General features: G+C 45.1%; 1 protein-coding gene across 4 annotated transcripts; it reads left to right on the forward strand.

The window, feature by feature from the left end:
• LOC118509704 (heterogeneous nuclear ribonucleoprotein K) lies at positions 1-23,888 on the forward strand. Of its 4 annotated transcripts, XM_036050785.1 has the most exons (11): positions 5,488-5,491; positions 5,646-5,792; positions 7,270-7,474; positions 7,612-7,668; positions 10,395-10,438; positions 12,722-12,794; positions 14,463-14,561; positions 20,336-20,754; positions 20,825-21,044; positions 21,116-21,285; positions 21,840-23,888. In XM_036050785.1, the coding sequence occupies exons 3-11, from the start codon at positions 7,277-7,279 to the stop codon at positions 21,889-21,891; spliced, it is 1,332 nt and encodes a 443-aa protein (XP_035906678.1). In that variant the 5' UTR covers positions 5,488-5,491; positions 5,646-5,792; positions 7,270-7,276; the 3' UTR covers positions 21,892-23,888. The 4 variants fall into 4 exon arrangements, with proteins under 4 accessions (XP_035906675.1, XP_035906677.1, XP_035906678.1 ...); XM_036050782.1 differs by lacking the exons at positions 5,488-5,491; positions 5,646-5,792 and adding an exon at positions 1-201; XM_036050784.1 differs by lacking the exons at positions 5,488-5,491; positions 5,646-5,792 and adding an exon at positions 44-201 and having other exon boundaries at positions 21,116-21,297.
• Positions 23,889-24,358: the final 470 nt, after the last annotated feature.

The following is a 24,358-nucleotide window of genomic DNA, read 5'->3' on the forward strand; positions in this document are numbered from 1 at the left end:
TGACGTCAACGAACACCACGAGCCATTGCCGTGGGTTCGACTACGCTGCTGCACTTGCTCCATTTTCTTCCTCGAAATAGAAGGCAGTTCATTGTGTTTGCAAGCCACGCCAAGCTTTGCGGGAAAGTGTTATTTCGACAAAAGTAACAGCGATAAACAAAAAAGCGGTGCAATCTTTGGTGCATTTCCGATCGACCAAGGGTAAGTGCGAATTCATAAGCAAATGGAATTATCCTTGCCACTATCGTCGACGCCTCCTGCATGATAAGCCTGGAATCGTTCCTACCGGGACCGGGAAAGAGCGAGTGTGTGCGTTTGTATGAGTGTGTTTGGTTACCGGGTTGTGCACGCCGTGAAAGGCACACCGAGTGCGGGGTGTGTGTAGCAAGAGGAGAGCCGTACAAGAAGATGTGGTGGCGCCGCATTCGATATCCTTTCGCACCGAGCGCTAAGGAAAACGTGCACCTGAAGGTCACAGGGAACCGGTTTCTTGAGCACGAAAAGAACGGGTGGAATGTTCCATGAACCGCGTCAAGGTCTGGCCGGACGAACCGAAATGGTCGAGGTCGGCGGCAGCAGATTGATCAAATTTGTCCACGTTATGCAACGTGCCCGCGGCATGTGAGAAGTTCGTTCTGTCCTAGGAGAAAGTTTTCTTCTGGACAACGCGCGGGACGAGACATGTTTGTGCAGACGGAAGCCATTCGAAGAAAAATGGCGAAATGTGCGCGACTGTTCCACATGCGACGCACGTCGCCCGCTCGGGGACGTATGGCTCATACCGATTCTGGCATTTAGGTGAAGTTTTCGCCGTGGGATGAAAACCATTCATTCACGAGACGTTTTGGGACAATTTCCTTGCTATTGGATTTGCTTCGCTTGCTTGGATGTTCCTGAGGTTATGTAATGTTCCGTTGTAGAACTTGGACCGAGATATGGTTCAGCAGGAAGCATAATCATGCGTGGAAGATAATTGTGTCTGTGTTAATTGGGGCTGTTAGTAAGTGGGAGAGAAGTCAATAATGATGGCTGGTTTGCTCGAGTATCGCTTGTGAAGATCGTTTTTAGCAGCCGGCTTATAACGGTACCGGGCGTACTCCAGGCCTGGTAGTGGTGGGTGATGAGTATTTGCTTTTTCGCTTTTTTAGTGGGTCAAATTTCGCCGTTTGGCAAAAAAAATGACCAAGACCTCCCCCTTTCCCTGCCTGGGCCAATATGCAAATGATGATCAAATATTTACGCACTGTTGTCGTCGTCGTCGTCATCATCACTGTCTTATGGCTTACGAAAGCTGTCTACTTTTATTCCTCCCGGTTAGTGGGTGTGAGAGTAACGAACGGCAGAATTCTTCCCGTTAATTGTAGACACAACTCTGTGGGAAACAAGTAGAAATGCGTGTCAAATTTTTGCACCCGTGTTTCGTGCACAAAAAATCACACAAAATGTGCAAAGATGCGGATCGGAACAGCAATGACTCACTTTTGGTGAGTTTTTATGGTTGACTTCCACAGAGTCTGTGCGTATGCGAGAGATAGAGAGCGTTCAATTATCGAGAAAGAGATGGACAGACAGCGAAGGAATTACGAATCGATTTTCACTTTAGTAAGAAGCGCAAAATTCGTACCATTTTGGATGGGGAAACACACTTGATCTGTTTATGGTTTTATTGGTTCTCTTTGCTTGTCTTTTTTAGCGGACGAGTTAGGCGAACCAATTGTAAACGGAACGCATTTTTCACATTGGTTTCGTTTAAAGAACGGTGGCTGATAAGAAAGCGTCCACTCGTCGCCTGCTGCGATGGAGCAAATTAGCTAGTTTTTCTGCGTGTGTATGTGAAAAGCAATCGATCTGCTGTTTACTGTTGGTGTTGATTGGTGATGTTATTATTTTTTTTTTAAATGTGCACAATTAAAAGGAATCTCAAATTTATGAAAAGTATCTTTACTTAATAAGAACATTATTAGAATCTACAATAAACTGTCTGATTCAAGAAAAAGACATTAAAGCACAGATTACACTCAATTTAGTAATATTAATTTAGTTTGCCGTTTGTCGTTGTAGTCTGGCAAGCCGTTTCAGTAAGATTTACTATACTTCTCATTTCTGAATTCTTGTTACAATACGGCACAATCCATCATGTTTAAGTTATAAATAGATAAAAATTGCAGCTTTGTGTACAGAAAAACGATCCAGAATCACTTTGATGTAAAATGGGTAATTATCATCTTGAATCTCGCACCGTTGATTAAAGAATCCTATTCATAATTGTTAAGGTAATTTGAAAGTCAATAATAGTTTACACAAATATTTTGGTGTTAACTTATCGAAAATCACAACGTATCCTATCTGCACAGGCACCTCAGAGAAAAAGCTAACAAGAAAATCTAGTAATCCGTTGCACGGCAAGCATAATCTAGTAGGTCGTTTTGAGCATCATAGCAAAAGCTTTTAAATTCTACGATCGGTCTAGTATGATCGTTTCTTGAAGATGATCGCATCGCTGGCGATGGAATCCGCTTTTAACGATGACAAGATTAAAAGCTTTTGCCCCCGGTACAAATCGATAGCCGATTAAAAAATGAGAATATACGGGCGGCGTGTAATGGGTTCAGTCTTACATGACAGTTACATGCGGAAAGAATGAGCAAGAGAGCAACAATCGTTCATGTGTGCGGTACACACTTGCTTCTTTTTTTTTCTTTCTTCATGGTCCAAGCGCACCTCTAATGTGTCCACAACCGGAAAAATACAGAGATAACTGCCCATAAGAGTGTGCTGCTCACGGTGTACCGGTATATGGTTCATACCGTGCCGTGGTCCTATAACCTACACGAAGAACATCGTTCCGTTCATGTCTCGTCTCCCACCCAATCGGTGATATTTGGGGGGGAGGGGTGCTGTAGTGAGGATGATGGGGCGGGTGAAAAATTACGGCCAAGCTGCGGCAAAAGCATTGTGTCGCCGCCACCATGGAAACCGATTTGTTTTGACACTGGAGGAGAAATATCAAACATTCGGCCGGCGTGTGCAGTGTGTAAAAAAGATAACTACCCCGTCTCGCGTTGCGTTGTGTGTGGCGCTTTTGCTGCCAACGACACTCTCCGTTGCGACTCGTCGGACAGGCTGGCGGCATGTGCCCATCAATTTTGCTATTACATACATAATACACATCCCAGCGAGTGTAGGCTCTCTGCTCTGGCAATAGTTTGATGAACGCACCGCCAAAGTGCAGGTGACAGACTGGGTGGTTAGGGGCCGTGGGATGTTAACTTTCTTTCCTATGTATTAGAGCATTATGTTGGGGGAGAGACGCCACAGGCCGCGGTGTCGCTGACCATCGGTTGGTCAGCCAGACGGCGGCGGCGGCCGGTAGTTCATTATTGTTGTAAGGAGGGCAGGCATGGAAGACATTCTCTATCATTTGTCTTCGATTGATGTTCTATGGCTATGTACTGGAAGGAAAAGCACAGGTGGTGAAGATAGTATTGCTTTTGCTCTATCGATGCAAATCATTCTGTAAGAGCACATATTAGGCTAATTGTGTGCTATACTGTGTTTGTTGTGTTGTTGGTGGCGGCCGGGCGGGGAGAGCGAACGTATGACATAAAGCAATTGACGAATATTAAATAATGATTATTACATAATTTCACAAAATTACAAAATATTCGATCTCCAATATGTGGGCAACAAACCTGAACGGTAAACCGCAATCACCAGCTCCGAGCCCCGATCCACTCATTTTTATGGCCCTTAATGCTCTAAGTGCTAATCGTGTAAATTTATCAACGAATCGCTTTTTAATGCCTCGATTAAAGAGAAATTTTCCACTAAAACACTTTTCTTTCAGATTTTTCTTGGAAATGAAGAACTGTGTTTTGTGCAACTCATTGTCTTCTGTTGCACCCTAGTTAAGTGCGCTGAACAGCATGTGGCGAATTTCCACTGCCTATGTACGGCATACATTATTCACCCATAATTTGCATCACTAACAACGTTGAAACCTTTGCAGCTGGTAATGCATTTTTCAACGGTTCACGTAGGTTTGCAGGTTGCAAATTTTTCATCCAGCTACATCTTGTGGTCCGATTATTGATTTCTGTTCCCTTTGTTCTATCGCTAATTTGAATAGTTTTTGTTGTTTGGTTTTTAATAACAGAATGCTAGCTATTTTAGCACTGGCTCCGTAAATAGAGGAGTTTAAAACATATGCAAAAAATGGCTCACTTTTTATAATGTCCCTTTGTCCTAGCGATCAACCCATTTAGTTTCAATCTCCGTTTGAACTTCATGATCAGTTGATTTGGTTAATCCAGGGGTAAGAGCTCTCGTAAAATGAGGAATTTTCAGACAAGATGGACATTGGTATACTTCATCATCCCATGGCTGATACGAAGTTGTCCGTGTGACAATCGGTCAGAATGAGCGGCTGAAAGCTTTTGTAAATGGAAAAGACGTTCAATTTGCCATAGTAGCAAACTTCGACGGGAGGATCTTGTCCTATAATGCTTTAACCAAAACTGGGAGAATAAACGGATCTTCAAAGTCCACAAAACAGCTGTAAAAATGTGAACATCGCAACATGAAAGTGGAATTCGAACAAAATTTTGTTCTTCATTGAAACATCTGATTGTAGATCGTTGAACGCTATTTTTTGAATATTTCTGTTTGATGCTCTTGTCGGACAGCTTATATGCGAATACTTATTTGATAAACTTCCAGTTTGGGGTAGGGTCCGGTGGCCGAGGCGACAATGGCGACGGTCTTCACACGGCAGGATCCACAGGGTTCAAATCCCATCCAGATCGCGCCTCCCCGTACGTAGAGCTGACTACTTTACTACGGGTAAAATCAAGTCACAGAAAGCCAGAAATGGTGGCAGCCCGAGACCTCTCGAGGTTGTAGTGCTAAGGAAGGAGGATCGAGGATATTGGCAATGTCGATCACGTTTTGTTGTTCCTAATTTTGATACTATCTTAAGATTCATAGCGAGCAGCTATATGAAAAATTACTTTTGACTCAATATCTACCTATCCCCTCCTTACACACAGGCTCGTTATGTAATTGGTCGTGTTTCAAAAACCTTTTTAAAAAGTACCCCCGTCGTATAGAATCTAAACAACCGAGAGCAAGAGCTGTCGGCAACCGAAGGCGATCAACATTCTTCTTCCGCGCAACTAGGCTGCTGGCTTTAAAGCGAAGCACTACTACGCCGATCATTAGCATTCGCCGTGTTGTTCGTACACAGTAAAGCTGTGAAACACCCCAGGGGGGGGGGGGGGGGGGGGGGGGGGGAGTAAGGTGCTACCATTCTGTGGTTGGCCACCAATTCCACACCACATGGAAGCATCAGCTGTCTGTGGCGCGCGTCGGATCCACACTAATCCACCACGTTCATGTTCGTAAAGTGCTGCGTAAGCACATCTAGCTGTGGCTGCTGCTGCTGCGACCTACACCTGTACCGTTGGAATTTGTGATCCCGCCGAAGCGAAAAGTAAACTAAACGAAGGCCCACCGGATCCCACTGTCAGCCGGCGTGTTGCGTGGGGGTTGCGGCGCTCCACGCGGTGATCACAGCTAGAGCGATTGGTGTGGGCAGCAGTTTTACGATCTTGTTTGGTTGTTTTGTTTGTTTGTCGCCGGAACAGGCGGGCGAACGGAATAAGCAAACGCGTTCGCTTTTTACTTCAGTCCGGTTCAGTGGGTCAAGTGGTACCGCCGAATGATCGCTCTCGATCGAGTTGCGAATCGAAAGTGCGGAAGTTTGCAGTGTTGGACGTTATTGATCTTTTTGGGTAAGAATTTGAGTGGTTTTGTAAAAAAGTGTTTTAAAATGTTTCAAACAATAACCCCTTGCGCTTCCCCCCGTCCCCCCCGGATGGGCGGCATATGTGTTTGCTTTGTGTCCTATTTATTGCTGATGTCGTGAGCATTGGTATTGAAAAATAATATTCCCACTGCCGGTCGCCACCACGCTATTAGAGGGCAGTCGATGGGAAGGCAACAAAAAAAAAAGGGAAAAATAAATTACCAGTTTCGAAGTTTCGAAGGTGGCGGTGGCTCTGTGTGGATGATGATGGTGGTGACCCGCACTATGTGGTAATAGTTTCGTGGCATGTGTAATGATTAAGTTCCGTTCGCAAGGGGGCAAATCGTTCTAGTATCCTTAAACTCTTCTCCCCGACTGGCCATGTAAAACGGACATGAACGCTGTGGGGGGGGGAGATGAGGTGGCGAGTGCAAATGAAGAGGAAATAGATAGATAGTTACGTGTACCAATGATGTGGCCAGTGTGATGTCTAGCTTGGTAAATATGTCCCTTCGATTGATAGTCCTGGTAGTAGTAGGTAAATGGTAAAACCGAACTTCCCCTCCGTCGAAACGCTATGGGGCGGCCAGAAGGGTTTAGGTTCCTGATGCTCTTCGCTTGCAGCATATCTGTCCGACGGTGTGGGTCCAGGCAAAATTTTATCAATAAATATGAGTCCAGCGGTAGAACCGCGGTCAGTCGTTCATTTCCGGTGCATCCAAATGGTTCTTCAGCACTGGATCCATTCGGATCGAGTGGCAGGTTCTGCTGTGCTTCAGTGTCCCTTTAACAGCGGTGAAGAGCATAGCTGCCAAGAGTTTCTGATGTTAGTGTGTGTTGTTAGTTTGTGGTGAAGCAAATCACTGGTTTTGATGATTAGGTCCTTTTCTTTGCTAAGCAGAAGATCGTACGATCGAATTCGATCAACGATATACATGAGAAAGGTACTTACATTTTATAATTATTCACTGTGAGTCTCTTACTTTAGGCTAAAGGTTAATCGCATCGTAAAGAAGGAATGATAGGAACAAGGTGGCTGGTGTATTAGGTGAAGATACATCGAGCTACGAAACGAGTTTGCGGGTGTCATAGTAGAGATCATGTTTCCTTATAAGTTGATGTCTAAAAGCACCGTGATTGTCCTGATGTAATCCACACGTGTGTGTGGGGGAGGGGGCCTACACCATTTTAATCAACTCTTACTGCTTGTGGTATAGGGCGTCATTGTGACACAGCTATTTGAAATTTCAAAGTTTCTTATGAGCCCACTCAAACGGTTGACAGCGACGTGGTGATGTGGTGCCCCCTTGAGGTAGTGGCGACTGTGAGTTTATTGCAAGCAGCAGTAGAGATAGAAAAAAGGCTCAAGGACGAATTATCATAATCGCGCAAACGAGAGCAGCACAGTTGTGAAGTCTATTTAACGTTCCGTACCTCTCTGCTCTTTCTTCTCCCTCTCGAAGCTGTAACATGAAGCGTGGAAACGAAGATGCCAGTGATGGTGGAAATGAAGAGCAAGTGTCCTCCGCCGAACAGGATGGATCGAACGATGAGCAGAGTGCAAAAAATAATGCGCAAGCCGAGGATTCATCCGACTCTAGCACAAAGTCCTCGGTGAAGCGTATGCGCTCCGAGGAGCAGGAGGTCCGGCTGTTGATTCCGAGCAAGGTAAGTAAATTGAATTGTAGAGATTGAAACTGAAACTAATTCGCTTTTATCCGTTTTTACGCACTTTTTTCCTCGATCCAAATCTACCCGATGTATGGCGCATTACTGTTACATCCCACCGTATCGCAATAAACTAGATGGCTGGAGCAATCATTGGAAAAGGGGGTCATAACATCCAAAAGCTACGGACAGAGGTATGGTTAATGATGGTTACACTTTTCTAGATTATCTTTTTTGAGCAAAAAAACAAACAAAAAAATCTAATGCATATCTAATTTGTTAAGTTTCGTTGACAATACCACCTACGTTTGTTTCTTTCCGTTTTTTTGTTATACTCTGCTTTCGATATCGGCACGATTATTAGTTAACCAAATCTTACTCTCATCCCCGATCGTTTGTACTGCGCAATGTAAAAGCTGCAACAACACAGCGTTTTATTGGTTCCTTGAATGGGACAAGCGAAACCCGATGATAGCTTAGGTCCATCGTACGATGGTTGTATATCGCCCTAGATATATGGTTCTAGTAATAGTATTAACAGGAAGTATAAAGCTGACTTCCCGGAAAGTCATTTGTGATAGTTATCTAAATCCCACTGTAGATGATATAGACACATTTATATATATTTACTAACGCGCGTATAACTACTACCTATCTGTCACGCAGCAGCAGCATATCTTATCACGCACAGATGGGTGCCAAGATGCGCAGCTCTCACTCCCTCTCTCTCTCTCTCTCGCTCTCTCGCTCTCTTTCTCTATCTATCTCTCTCGCAAGCCCTTACCTGTTTGGTGGTAAGATTCGTTCAGGAAGCCCAATGTCGTGTTGCTGTTGTTGAGTAACGTTTGGTTATTGAAATCGTCTCTTTTGTAACGCAAAAATGTTAAATTCGGTTCTAAACAGTTTATACCTTATTATCAGTTTATACCTCGTTCGACATTGTTCTCAGTTTCTTCTGCTCCTTCTTTACTGATGTTTCTAATGCATTGCTGGTGCGCAACGTGAACCTTGTATCTAAATATGATTTTTTCTTCTTTTTCCTCTCCCCCATTCTCATATGTATTCCGTATAATCTATCGATTCTCGGGGTGTGTTGAACATGTTGGTATCGTAATTGAATTCAAAATGACTATTCATGCTCATCTACTGCGCTATTACTACCACCAATACCACCACACTGGCCACCCCGTACTACCACCACTGTAACTTGGGGGATAAACAAAAAAAACAATGCAACTCACTTGAACGCGCGCGCTGATTAACAAATCGAATCGCTCTGAAAATAAACCCCCCCCCCATATCCTGAACCTGCGTGCTTGGTGATGTCTGGAACATGCCCTGAAACTGATGCCCCGACCGATGACGTTACGCGGTCTGTGTCTCCTGGCGAAATGTCCTTAAATGTGCACATACACACCCAAACACACGAACACAAAACTTTTGCGGGGATACCCGTTCGGCAACCACCACCATCCATCCGTCTCCGGGCCAACACCATGCGTCGTCGTGTAACACCTTGTATACGCTCTCGATCCTGTCTTGATGTGGATGCCTTGTGTAAATGGGTGGTGTTCTGGAATAATCCTCTGCTGGGTAACGCGCTGTGGCAACACTCCTTACTATAACCCATTCCACCACCACTGTGTATCATCTTTAACCACCACCACCCCATCACCGTGGGTCTGTGATCTCTGACGTGTCTGTACCAAAAATCTATGCTGACAACCCATGGGGGGGCGCTGATCCAAACCCAAACTCATTCCGCCGTTGGCAAATGGCCGTGGTCAATTGATCCCACTGCTGGATTGCATTCTACTTCTATGTACTCGTCCACTTGCCCACCAACCACCACCGCTACCACCACGATCCATCTGGCTGACTACTTGCTGATCCCATGATACCAAATCTGACTCGATAATCACTACTACTGCGCCGCCGTCAAATGGCCCAAAATTTCGCACTCTTATCGCTGGTGTCACAACTCCGCAAACAATCATTCCGATTCGAAACAATGATCAACGGATCGCCATGGACCCATGAATCGTAACCATGATTTGATCGATGGTCGAACAACGCGTGGAAACCGATCGTGTGCGGGGGTCGTCTAAACCAACTCATCCCTACACGATCTCGTGATAACAAATAACGATCATCTACGGGCGTTGGCCACGCTACGGGTCGGATCAACAATCGGGGGTCTTCACTCTGGGACTCTGGATCCGGATAATCCTGCCGGTTGCCGCCCGCCATCGCTACCGACCAAAAATATATTATTGCTACTACTACTCTGACTACTACCGTTCCTATACTGCCAATACTACTGCTAATTTGCCACTGCTACCGCTATCACCATATAAACAACGTCACCATAAACCGACCCCGTTGTGTCACTTCCATATGTCCTGCCCTGTGTGATGTGATCGGTCACCTGCCCGTGCCTGCCTACACTCGTCTGAATGCCCGCGCCCGCCCGCCCGCTCACTCGTCCGTCCGTCCGTCCGTGTCCATCCGTGCCTGACGGGATTCGGATCATCTCTTCTGGAAAATAATATAAATTTCTACTCTCTCTCTCTCTCTCTTCTCTCTCTCTTTCTCTCTCTCTCTCTTTCTCTCTCTTTTCCAATGGTGGTTCGGTGCACATGTGTCGCTGGACGCATTTCCAACATCGTTTGACTGATTGATCAAACCCCCCCAAAAACTGAACCACCACACACGAATCGCGTAAACCAATCGTGCCAACACCATTCAATACTATACGACTGAACAAACTCCTCGTGTCTGTGTGTGTGTGTGTGTGTACCTGTGTCACCTAAATCGAACCAAATTGATTAAAAACCACACGCACACACACCCTCAATCTTCTTCTGTGCGGCTGCGTGTCCTTTGTGCGCACATCATCCCCCCAAATGCGCACGCGCAGTATCAAGCCCAAGTGAATGTAGGCGACTGTACTGGCCCTGAACGGTAAAGACCTCTTTCTTTTATTTTTCTCTTTATATATTCTCTAAGCAAACCGAACCGAAAACAATATGTTTTACCATAAACTACTATTATATCCCTTTATCAACACATGATATATATTTATATATTATCCACCCAAAAGAGACCATCTATTTCCATTTCCATAAACCACACTACCCGCAATGTGAGGCGCCTGTGTATTCACATGCAGCTCCATCATCCACTGTGTTTACAAAATTATCATCATCCAACTTTATACACTTTGACGCGAACGTTGCTTCGGAGTTTGAATCGTCAGCATTAATTAGGTGTGTGCTCGTGATGTATTTTCGGGTAAAAAAGCACTACTAGTCGGATGTAAAGGATGTAAAGCGGATGGAAAAGTTGGTCTCTGTAGCTGATTTGTGTAATTGACGTACATCTGCCGATAGCGGTAAATCGAAGGAAAGCATAAAAAAAAGAACACATTAGTCCTTTGGTTCACGAACTGTGCACAGGGTTGGAGGGTAACGGTCCCCCATCATCTGTCGCATTGGTGCGCTCGCGTAGCCATTAATTAGACGTATATGCGCACCTGTCCTGTCTGCCACATCTGACGCCTTAAGTGTGCAGTTGTGCGTATGTATGTATGTGGCCATGCTATTAAAAAGGCTACTAAAGTTATTTGTGAATCCTTGCAACACAAAACGATCCGACGATGTAGTAGTGCTTTTACTTCGAAATTGCATGTTTGACTTTCATAAAGTGTAGATATGCTCCCTCTGTGTCTCTTGTGTAAGATAACATTTCTATATGTCCTTTGACTGTGGATGGTAGTGCTGAGAGCTAGAGTGTATGTGTGTCTCCCAGGTATCTAATAATCCACAATTTTTAATCTGTTTGATTTCTACGTGTTTGAAGATTCACCACCACCACCACCACCACCAGCAACGCTCGTAGACCTGCTCCCTCTTACGCGATGTAACCAACCCGATCCTTCGTACCCTTTCGGATACTTTGTGTCTCCTCCTGCTCCTCGTCCTCTAGAAGATCCGTCCCCGAAATCGAAATTCGACCACGAACACGATTCTTGGATCACGATTTTCCACCTATGTTGTGTTGTGTGTCCCTGTTGCGATTTGATGCTCATAGGCTCTTTTACAACTAAAAAACAGAAAATCCCATCCTTCTTAAACACTCACACTTGACCACCATGCGCTGCAATATCTTGTTTTTGGTTTCTCTCTTTCTGTGTGTGTGTGTGTGTTGGCTTCTTTCGTTTCTCTGTACCCTGTTATCCTTACAATCATCACAGCTGGCGGCTGTGTTGCTATCCATCCTTCCTCTCTACGTGTACGTCTTGCTCTCTTTTAGTTTGAGTGCATTTCTTTTGTCTCAACTTACCGTACCGCAGTTGCTTTCCCATGTTTTGTTTTGGGAAACAGTGTACAATATATAGATAGCTTGTTTTAATGTTTATTAAACTGTTTAGATTATTTTCCTCATTTACCTTTCATTTACTGGAAGACTAATAATGCACACACACACACCATTAAACTAACCCTTGTAATAAATGGCAGCTGATAATAGGTTCAAAGAACTCTGTTGAATAGTATACATTCACGCCCTACTAATTAAATGCCGTCCTACTCAACTTGAAAACTCATGTTAATATTAAAACCAACAGTCAAATCAGCCAACATCACTAATCCACAGGCCGGCTATAAGGTGGCGTGGCTAACACAGGACCGTGTTGTGTAGCTGTTAAAAATCTATTTTTTAAACTATTTGTTGTCCTCCGGTGTGGAAATGTTATCCTGTTGCAATAGTATTTGTTGCTACCGTTCCCCTCCCCACATTACAAGCTTAAGTTTTTGGTTGGTTAAGCACAGTTTTTCAAAAACAATTCAAAATTAGTCTAAAGTAACGTAACGAAACTCTCTCCTTCCTTTTGCTTTCGATGCTTTTTCAATCGTTTTTGAATCGTACTACTACTACACACACAATAAAAAAAAATGTTAAAATGTAATGAGTAACGTTACGGGATCCGACGACCGGCTACTAAAGCTGGGCGGCAAGATGATCATGTTGGTTTATCGGTTTCCTGTAACGACACGCGGATGTATTTCTCTGCAAGTGACTACCCTCTAAACGTACTCATCATTGTGTTGTACACCGTTGTCTGAGGCAAAACATACTTTGTACGATATGTACACCGGTGACCCCCCCGCGGCCAGCTTATGCAAGCTTATTAACGAAATTGTTTTTCTTTCCATTTCTCTCGGTCGTTGTGTTGTGTTTTTACAGGGTGCTTACTATTGGTGGCGATATGGAGACGGTGACGAAGGTTGTGAAGGATGTGATGAAGCATCTTGATCGGGTGAGTGAACGTTTGAGATGTATATGTACCAGTACCGTTGTTTTACGTGGTGCGGCTGGGCTGAAAAGCGAAAATGATCCAGCTTTAATATTGGATCAGCTTCTCGGTCAATAATGAGTTATTTTAGTTAGCAAACGCAATTGGTCATAGGTTATGATCACCATACTGTCAGGGAGCAGGCAATTGCTTAGCTGTAAATGTCGGAAAATCCATCGGGAAGCTCTCCGATGAAGCTTATATCTGTAAAACATTAATGCGAAGAATTGTTAAAGAATAGTTTGATAGCAGAACGACTATCTTATCCTTAGTAGCAGCTTTTACAATCCTTACGATATTAGACTTTCTCAGACTTCAGGATGTTCTCGAGCGGGTGTAGTTTAAAATTCACTCGAAGGTTCCGATTGGTGCCAGTATGGTTAGCTTGGTGGTATCCCAGGTTTTTTTTTCGTAGAATCGATGACTTTGCCACACCTCAAAAAGGGATCCACCGATGGCAGATCGGAAGTATAATAGTTTCCTCCTATGCTAGATTTTTCTAATTGGGTTCCCTTGAATTGGTCATCTTGAAAATGTAATGTTGTTAAAAAAACGTTGATAATATTCTATATGTTTTAGATTCCTGTATTTTTCCAATGCAGTACCCTGTACTTAAGTTACTGTAGGCTTCCACAAACTATAGACCGATTCCATGAACCTTCTCGGTGCGGCCACGTACATAATCAACAATTCACACTCAATGAAACACATAATGAAGGAAATCGGTCATGGGCTTTTTTATAGTTGCTTTTAATTTCTCAAGACCTCCAGTGGCTCCAAAAAACACACACTTCACTAGCGTTAGCCTGTAATGTGCTAGTTTTGTTGTTGTTGTAGCTGTTATCCTTTCCTTCCAAATCCAAATGGTCCGACCGACGAAACCACAGTCATACTGGCGGCGTGTGTAACAATTGGAATCGCGTGTTTGGCGTAATTACGAGTTTAAATTTTCATAAAGTGCATGGCGGCAGATTGTCTGTACGTAGTAGACGGTCGCGCGTACCCTGTATTTACTCTTATTTCGTTCGTGTTGCTGTATTTGTACACGTACGGGCGTTGTGCCTTGCTGTTGATTGCAACCCTACCTTTCGTGTATACACCGAGTCCTGGATTAACATCATGGCGTAAGCGCCCACCCCGGACCATCGTGTGTGTGTGTGTATTGCCTTTTTTTCTCTCTCGAACCTAGTTGTCACGCTCTGGGTTCTTTATGCGAAAAGTTCTGGTTTGTGTCGATGGCTACAATCTAGCAAAAGTCCAACAGTGAGGGCAATAAGTCTAGTTTCCAATAATCATGGACGATCATTGTGTGTTCGGCTACATGGCCTGGGTCTCCTTTTGACCATGTCAAGTTCTGTTCTCTGCAATAGAAACGCTATTTAAACGCACTGTTATGCAGTGGACGTTTAATTAATGCTTGCGAAACAATTCCTGCCCATGTCGTAAAAGAGGTGAACAAGAGCCACTGTATGTTATTAACCGGAACCGGTAATTTTTGGGGGTTGTATTTGTACTTTTCACGCAATAAAATTGATTTAACATATGTTTTTTTTCGATCTCTTTTCTTTGCATCCTTCTTTTTCATCGCCTGCATCACCCATCCATCATCGATCACAACCCCGATCGAACCAGGCCGGAGACAATGAGTACGAACTGAGAATACTGATCCATCTAAGTCTGGCCGGATGCGTCATCGGTCGCGGTGGCAGCAAAATCAAGGAGATAAAGGATGTAAGTACCGCCACGAACACAAATATCCACCACAGCAGAACGAACAACATTCCTTTACCATCCACAAACGTAGATAGTCCGGTTGACGCTTCGTCTTGCCGCGCCAGCGTTCTGAATATTTTATCCACAAACAGTGCCTAGGATAAATTATGAACTCTCTGAGTCAACAGTTTAAGTGTGCCGCGTGGAATGTTTGTTGCAGCCGCCCTTACGGCGGGGCCGTCCATCCTATTGGCCGTGAGTTTGGCTGGCAAGCGATCTCCCGTGTTTTGTTTTTACCCTGCCGTTGATGATTTAAAATTTGTGTCTTGCTTGCTGCGCCAGGCCCCTTTTTGCGCCGTTTTGTGTATCCCTTTGTCAGGCGAAACGCGAACACAGGGCATGGCTAGTTGCGTGCGGCCAATTTCCATGCCGATATGACGTCAATATATGAAATGGAAGGAAAATAGCCAATGTTGGTAAGGGGTGAGATAAATGCAGTGGGGACAACACTGGTTTGGCGAACAACATGCGAGTGAGAGTGTGTGTGTGCATCATCATCATCGGATTCATTGCGCCAAAAATGTCGTGAGTAGTAAAGGAAAACGGCGTGGACAAGAAAAACGGAACTTCCCAATGGTCGTAACCGTATTTTTGGCGAATACATATCTATACGGATTTGGAAATTCTAGCCATCATCAACATCATTATCATCATCATCGCCAGTTTCGGCACCGTCGGCCGTCCTCGCGAGGTCACCGAGTGCAGGGGGTTGTGCGCGCGCCATCGAGGTGCCACAGTAAGATTTTACTGGGAAAGTCGCTAGTGAGAAAACCCGCTCGTCGGAGCGCCGAAATGATCGACAGTTCAGGAAAGCGGGAGCAGGATGTGTCGGGGTGAGCAGGGCTATTTCTGTCTGCAGTTAGAGCATTTAACGGCGCCAACAGTATGTGTTGGTTAGCTGCGTTATGCTTTGGCCACAATCGGTGGCTAGCAGGCAGGCGATGTGCGCGCGGACCTGGTTCGCCCGGCGACACGCAGCAGCAGCAGTACTGTGTGTGTGTAATCCTGGGATGACAAAAGCAAATCGTTATTAAGATACGCACAGAACCATGACGGGGGCACACACGGACGTTGTGTGATCGGCTCAGCGGCATGTAGGTAGTGGCCACGGTACACTGTGGGCGGCCTCCCCGTGTCGTGCCCGAGATATCCTTACGGTGGCGCGGGCACGCAATAGGTGGCGGGATCGTGAGATGGTGGTTTGCAGGCTGGTTAACCACGGCTACCAGAAGGCGCTCACGATGACCTCCTTTGGTTAGTCTGCCTGCCTGTCCCATGCTGGAAACTATTTTCAACGTTTCGTGGAAATAATTACGACTCTAACCACACCGGGTTATAATGAGAGCATTGCACATTTGCTTCCTTTGCCCCCGGCCCTCGTTCAGTTCCCCAAGTTCTTTTGGTCTCTCGAATCCGGGGAGAGTTGTGCTGGACTGCTGAAGTGGACGCAGCGGGGTCGGTACTGTGAAATGTAGGGTAATTATGGCAAAGTTTTCCGGCGACACACCACCACTCACGGCACGCCGCTCTCTGTGTCCGTACGGCTTGTGTCTCTTGTGGTTTTTCGATGCTGTCTAGATGTCATATGGATTTGATGGGGTGAATATATGTATGCGGTCCTACTGGACTACAGCTGGTTTATCATTTTTAGTTTCCGTTACCTCTTTTTTCGATTAAAAGGAAATGTTAAGGCAATATTCAAAGGAGGGCCTCATTACCCTGAGCTATGTAGAAGAAAGTAAGGAGGATTTTGTCTCAAACAGAAGTGTGTTAAGCTTAAGAGAGATCGGTGGTTGCTTCGAAAAAGAAAGTATGATTTTGGTCATGACGTAACAAAGGGATTGAAGACATTTTTTATAACTGAGGACACTTTTTTGTGTGTAGGATAACTTGCGATACACATCGTTTGTTTGGAGGTCGATGCATGTATCGGCTGCACACACAGAGCATTAAGTTGTGTGGCAGCAGGCAGCAGGAGGACCTCTTTGTACTCATCCGTTTGCTGCCATATGGAAACGCAGTTGGTTGGTATGCTGCTGCACAGGCAGGTGCTAGTTGCTGAAGCTTACAAACCGTACACACACACACACACGCACACAATCCCTCTGAGTAAGCGAGCGAGAGAGGTCGCCTATTGATTGATTGTAGAAAAAAAGGAATCCAACCGTTTGTCCGGCAAGCAGAGACCGAGGTAGCGGCATGTTACGGGGTTGTGCCAGCTGCACCAGTCACCAGGTAATGGAGGAATCGTAATCTACGTACCACCCGGGTTTAAGAACAAGAAATCCTCCATGTGGACGACGGTGCAGAGAAGGAAGATGTAGGTTTTTCTCTGACGAGACGACAGTGGGCCGCCGCGGCAGTTGTTCCTGCACGGTTCATTGTCAGCGAGAGTGACGAGGTTTAGGGGCTTTTACACAAAGCAGAAGAAGAAGCAGACGGCGAAGACGATGAAGGGAAAAAGGATCTTCCGAGAAGAGGCAAAAGCATCACACCGATATGATGTATGCTGTCACGTGCCTGCCTCTGTATGCGTGCACGTGTACCGAAAACCCCGTACCGGAGCGCGCGAGAGTGAGCGGTGATCTTTCCGACACGACATCGCTGCTGAGCGCAGGGCAGAGCAGCGAGCGGATTGGTACGAGATACCTCTCGAGCTTTGTTTGTTCGCGTGTGGTGGGGTGACGGCAGCTGCTGTGCCAGAGAACTCCGCGCGGAAAGACGAATATATCGATGGAAAAGGACACTGCATACCCTTAAAAAAAAAACGGATGCACGAGGGCGCAAAGGAAGAAGTGAAGATGGATAGTAACCAAGGGAGAGAGAGAGAGTTAAGGCATGCGCAACAGCTTTCTGCTCAATGGACACGTTTCTCGTCATTCAGTTGGAATCGAACAGTTGCCGTTCGAGGAACTACAGTTTTCGACCGGCATCAAAATTATACCTCACTTCCGATCGGTTTTATCTGAACTGGTACTGTGAATCGAATTTGTGTGCTCGGTTAAATCGGTGTGAGTTGGTAGTGCTTTAGGTCTGGATCTGTGTAAGAGGAATTGCGGAAAACCGTTCCTGCCAGCAGCGGGGAGATAGGATTGTGAAAAGAAAACGTCCCAAGGTACGGTACGGCAGCAGTACGAAAAGGGAAGAAGTTGCCTCCTTTTAGAGAATGCCGTGAAACGAAATTCAGGATCACAGGACTCTTTTGCCTGGTGCTACTCTATAAACGGAGAAAGGTGCCAACCACCTACCCACTAACTAATACATGTGTGTGTGTGTGCGCGCGCGCTTCCCGTTCAACCGACTGCCGTCGTCCGCCTACCTACGCTCCGCGGTGACCTAGGTGGTGGCTTTGTTTTCGGTACTTCCTGTTGCGGTATATCGAACAAAGAAATATTTCAATTTGTCTCGGTCGAGAGCAAGAAAATGATGTCCCTCTTTGGAGAGCAGTCAGCGGCCGCCTCGGTTCCCGATTCCCGATATATGGTTGGTACGGTGATGTGGAGCAGGAGGAATCGAATCTTTCGTCAGGCCTAAAAGCATTAGTTGTAATCGTCACCTGGAAAACTCAACGGTAAGCTGTCATCCTTGTACGAGTTTCGTACAAGGAATTGGTTCGCAAAAAATTTATTCTCTTCACCTCTTTAAAAGGTGGCAAATGCTTTACATGATTATCTAGCGCGTACACATAATCGAGGAGTTGCTCCGGTTGTTTGGTGGTTTCGTATTAACTTTCGTTTTTCACACGCTCTCCGTTCGTTGGTTGGTTCGGTTGGCCGACAGCAGCGGAACACAGACACGTCAAATCGATAAAAGTGTTCAATCCGCACGAATCCTTAGTTGTGTTTCCGGCTCCGCACCAAACGGATGTGTATGCTTCGGTTCAAATCGCTATCTCTCACACAGACAGAGCCAGCCAGCCTGCCCACCAACCACACATCCCACTTCACCACGCACTTGTAATGATGCCTTAGGCTCAACTTTGTTGGTGTGTTGAGGCGTTGGGCACAAATTACAAACCGATTGTTTGATGACATTTAAATTACTTTTAAAAATGAATTACTGTATTTTGAGACGATTTTTTTTTTTGCGGTTGGTCGTCGCTGCTCTTTCCGGTTCGAGGAAAATGAAACAAAAAAAGAAATGGATCCATCAAGTAAGCAATGAGCAGGACGATTTTCTTCTCCTATCCTGTAGGTTGCTGCCACAGCTGTCTTTTTTGGTCCTTACCTCTCCTTCTTGCCTACTTGGTTGCTTGTGTGCGTGTAACACATTCACGCGATGTATCCTTTTACCACCGCTACCGTGTGTGGTGTTGGTGGTGTACGCATCTGCCTCGTCATCGTCACATTGTCCGACGATCGTAATTTAGTGTGTTCCGTCGTCGTCCCCTGTTGCGTGGAGTGTAATCTATTTTTTTGCTTCCTTTTGCGTGCCTTCCGCGCACACACTGTCAATTAAGAGTCCATGTGTGCGGACGGCGGTAAATTATGTAGCCTTTCTTTAAGACGAAGTTTGTGTGTGCTGCATTTGCCTGCTCATACAGCAGAAGGAAGGCATGCACGAGGTACAAACGGTTGTAGAAATTTCGGAAAATTAATTTGTGTCGCGCGCAGTGTGCAGGGAAATTGTGTGTGTGCTATATCTGTCAGTCACACCGAAGAAGCTGTCGACGATCCAAGTCCAGGTTGGTTCGGATTCGAAGTTTAAAAAGTTTAAAAAAAAGCGAAGCAACACAAAAAATGCTAAGGTGACTCTCGAATAATTATTATTTTGTTCTTTTCCCTCCATTTTTTTCCCCACTGGTGGTGTTTCTCACCATTCATTCGGCGTACACAGCTGCTGCTCTCTGCGCCCGGTTTTTTTTGTTGCCCTTTCCACATTTTGCTTCTTTACCATTTCCGATCCGTTGCTATGCCACATCCGTTAGCTGTACGTTCTCCTCTTTATCACATTCTTCTGCTTCCTGTGTGTGTGTGTGCACTTCCTTTCTTAGCCAGTTTCGTTTCGAAGCAGTAATTCGTGGCGCGCCAGAGAGTTTTACGCGCGCAGATGGCTCGCAACGCGCGTTACGGACGATCAAGCGGGAGACGTCTTTCCATCATCATCATCATCATCATGATACAGGAAATAGTTCTAGACAACGAAAAAGGACGATGTACGTACCAGGGATCGTGCCTTAATTATACCACCTCTATACACGCAAAAGGGCTTCCCTTTGTTCGTGTGTCGCTCCCTCCCAAAAACCTAAACCACCGGAGCGTTGGATTGAGAAGGATCGCATTATTTGGCATATGTGTTCCGTACATTTCACGCGTACAGTTTGCGTTCTTCGAGACAGCATAAAAGCCTCCGAATGTGCTTTTACTTGAAATAGGGGCGAGAATTGACTCGGTTCCGAAAGGAGCAAAATGGGCCATCATTGAACAGACAGTTGGACATTATTTGTCCTGTTTTGCGCCGTTTTCTTTTGGCAATACTGACATGTTTCGCTAAGAATATGTATAAAAAATAACAGAAAATAGCATGGGCAGACAATAGTTACCTGAAAGAAACAACAGATGCTCTCCATGTCCTTCGAGTGAAGTTTGCTTTGGTTCCACGGATCGTTGGGTAGCGAACATCGAGCTATATTCGGCCAGGATGGTGTCATTTGGTGTTATGTTCTTTTCTACAATATTGAAGCCACTGTATTTAATTATTCCTTTTTTGTTTTTTTGTTTTTTCTCTCTCAGGAAATCGGATGCCGGTTGAAGATCTTCTCAAACATCCCGCCGCAAAGTACAGATCGCATTGCTCAAGTGATAGGCAGCGAGGAACAATGTCTGAAGACGTTGAACGAAATCATCAAGCTGATCAAAGGCACACCGATAAAGGGCCCGGTACACAACTACGATCCGCACAACTACGATGACATGTACGCGGACGAGTACGGTGGGTACGGTATTGGCGGTGGCGGTGGAGGCAGTGGAGCCTTCCGGAACGGTGGCCGTAATGCGGGCGGTGCCGCACCCGGTAGCGGATACGATCGGCGCGGAGGCGATCGATACGATGATCGGGGAGGTCGCTCCAACCGTGGCTACGACCGAGGCAACGATCGTGCGAATCGTGGTGCTGGGGCAGGCGTCGGTGGTGGTGGTGGCGGTGGAATGAGGTAGGGGCGGTTACTACCAAGTGACATCCGGTCAAATGGATAGATTTGTTAACGGTGTGCGTATTTGTAGGGATCGAGACTACATCAACCCGTGGGCTAATCCCATCAATGGCAATAGCATGGGTGGCAGCTTCGGCGGTGGCAACAGCCTTGCGTTGGGCAATCTCGGCAGTCTGAACCTGGGCGGTGCTGGTGGCAATTTGGGCAACGGCAGCCTGGGCAACTTTGGCGGCGGTAACAACGGTGCTATGGATAACAAAACCTCAACGCAGGTTACAATTCCCAAAGATGTAAGTTGATGCGATTGGATGTGCATGATCGACCCTTATGTGCTAACATTTTGTGTTTTGTGTGGTTGCAGCTGGCTGGTGCCATCATCGGTAAGGGCGGTGGTCGAATACGCCGCATCCGGAATGAATCGAACGCTTTCATCCAGATCGACGAAGCCTTACCGGGGTCGAATGATCGCATCATTACCATCACTGGAACACCGAAGGAAATTCAGGCCGCACAGTACATGCTACAGCAAAGGTAAATATGCAGGTGAAATGCTTTTACTTATTAAGAATGTCATTTATACATTGGTGTGGTACGAACACGACCAGCATTCACTCCGGTTGTGTTGAGTGATCGTGGTATTGTGTGGTGTGATCAGAATTATGGGGGTGGGGCAAAACAGGATCGTTCAGACTGCACGTTCCCATCGCTTACGATAATCCCACACATCATATCGGTTCATAGTTTTCTTTGGCTTAAATAACGACCCTCATCATCGTCAAACGTCGCCTCTACTACTACTGCCACAGGCAAAACATTGTATGGAAGACTAGTGATTTTGTTGTTTGGCTTACGATACTAACAATAAATCTCTCGTCTTTCTACAAAGTTTGCTGCTCGCTACCGTTATAACGAACATCACATATAGCATCTACTAACACGTCATCATTTTGGTAGGCCCGATTGTGTGACTGGAGGCACGAGCTTGTGCTGCGATTGATTGTGTGCCTTTTTTCTATAGCGATCCATTTTTGGAACTTTTTTGTTGTGTTAACGGTGGTTTCGTTCGTTCGTTGGTTTCTTTGTAGCGTTCGTGAAAATCTGAGCGGAGCCGGATCGGGTGGTTTCAATCGGAACTAAGCGGCTGGTACGGTGGTGCCGGAATTTATCCTTAACTGCGACAGGTGTTTTCCTTCATTGTATTCGCGCGCGCGAGTTGGTGTGTGTGTGCGTGATGAGCACGCTGCATAAGAAAATGTAAGAAGTACGTAGAATATACTTGTAACTGTTAGGAAAAGGCGTACGAGGGCGGTATGGTAGTAAAGGTAAAGGCAAAACACACACACACACAGCCTAGACTGCTCCTTCTGCTAGCGCGAGCCCGAGTCCTTTCTCAATAATTGAAGAACAGTAACATAACATTATGGTGTTGTAGTACGAGGATGTGGGAGAATGTATATCCTCCCCCCCTTTAACCGTTTCTCTATCTCAACAATACACGCGCACACACACACACAAGACACGCGTGTCACTTGGAGCGAGAGGGAGACGCCCGCCGGCGTAACGAACGAGCATTTTACAACGATATCTCTGTTCCACGCGACGCAACATACTTACCTTTAAGCAAAACCTGAGTCAACCATTCGTTTTGTTCATTTACCGGAAGTTTTTCATTTGCAAAAGGGATAATAATCTGGCAATGTGCTTAGAGGGTGGTGAGAGTACCGAGCAGCAGCAGCAACCGACCAGCAAAGGTAGAATGGGTTTTTTTTTCTTTCGCTAGTGCATCACTAGAGAACCACCATCGGGCGGATCGGGTTCCGGCCCACAATACACAGAGTACGGGCATTTTCTTTACGTTTTAGCAGATCGGATCGGGCAGTTAAAGACCGCGGCAGGGTATATAGGTTTTAGTTGTACGTTTTCTTTTTTTTTTATAGTAGTTTCTGTTCCGTTTTTTGCAATCAGGGAGGAGAGCCACAGGAAGGCCCAGTAAAGCGAGAGCGATAGTGGTGCTGGATGCGGAAAGGGAGCGATTTTTTTGTTCTCCAAAATAAGTAATGTTTAAGTGTCTTTCTAACACCAGCAAACTTTCCAGTAATCTCATGAACTAAATAAATCGAAATAAAAATTAAAACAAAACCCAATAGCCTCCTTAGTACAGCTAGGCACTCCAAGGTTAAAAATAGTCCTGCTCTTCCTTTCCCTTCGCATTCAAAACCACCACTGAATCAGTGTTAGCAAGTACATAATACTACAGATTTCTACCGTTTGCTCCCACCACTACTAAAGCGTGCATGTCCCAGTGTGTGTATAGGCGTAGTATAATAATAAGGCCGGGGAGTGAATGACCTACCGATCCTTCTCAAGCGCATTTTTTCTGTCAGATACTGTTCTATACTTCCATTTACGATAAGAGGTGATGATGAACTTAACCAACTATAATCAACCATCCAACCAGCCATCCAATGAACCAAAACAACGACACACACACACACGATTACGATTTAAAATCTACGGCAAGCCTCCTCTCCACTGCATGGAGTGTTGAGTAGGTAATATTTAACTCTTACGATTTCATCCTCTTTACACAAATACCCCCTCCTCATTGGTGTGTGTTGTGTGTCGCATGTTAGTGTGTGAAGCAGGGGATGATATGAAAGCGCCATTATAATGGTACATTAAATGTAGTTGCAAAAGCAACAAAACTAAACACAAAAAAACACACACACACATAACTCTCAACAAACATACCAAATGTATTGAAAGTGCTCTAACAAACCCTGTCTATGCGCTGTTATTAGCGATAGTGAAGAGAAGAAAGAAAAGAAATGTAGGGGGAATAATCAGAGAAAAACAAAGAGAACAAAACAAACCCCCCTAATACTAATACAGTTGTCCTTTAGAGAGCGGTAAAATGTTTACGAAACACAGAAGATACGGGGGAAAATAGATTGTAAAACGTCGACGAAAAAAAAAACCGGAAGTAAATTTGTATGGACAGGCTGAGACACGACTAATTGTGAAACGACTATGAAAAAACAAAAAACCACCACCACACCAGACAGAAAGGAAAGAAAACGCAAAAACGAACTGTAGTATTAAAGAAAAAATATATGGAAATAGCGGAGAACTTACCTGTAGTTGTTCAATTTTGTGCGTGGAATAATCCAGAATATTATGATGATACAATGTACGCAAGGTTACGCACGTCCCGTACAATATCATCGGATACGATTACAATATCATCTGATAGCTTCACAACAAAAGTTAGTTGATTCACCTACCATCTGAAGACGTTGCCATGTTCAATAGCAGCTTTGCTTTCCAGTTCATCTAAGGAGCCTTCAAAAAAGAGCTAAAGTCTGAATAGATGCCCCTCCAACCCCCCCCCCCCCCCCTCATACTAATGGGCACTCATTTTTGCTACAGAACTGAGCAAATGAGTATCTTTTTCAGACTATTTACTATAATTATTTATTTATTTATTATTTATAATTATTATAAATTATTATTACAACATTTGGTAAAACACTCGAGAAGGTCCCCCCAAGAATCTTTTGTGTACCGCACTGTGGCCTGTCATTTTTAATGCACAGTGGGATTT

This window comes from Anopheles stephensi, chromosome 3 (genome assembly GCF_013141755.1).
Source record: "Anopheles stephensi strain Indian chromosome 3, UCI_ANSTEP_V1.0, whole genome shotgun sequence".
Lineage (NCBI taxonomy): Eukaryota > Metazoa > Arthropoda > Insecta > Diptera > Culicidae > Anopheles > Anopheles stephensi.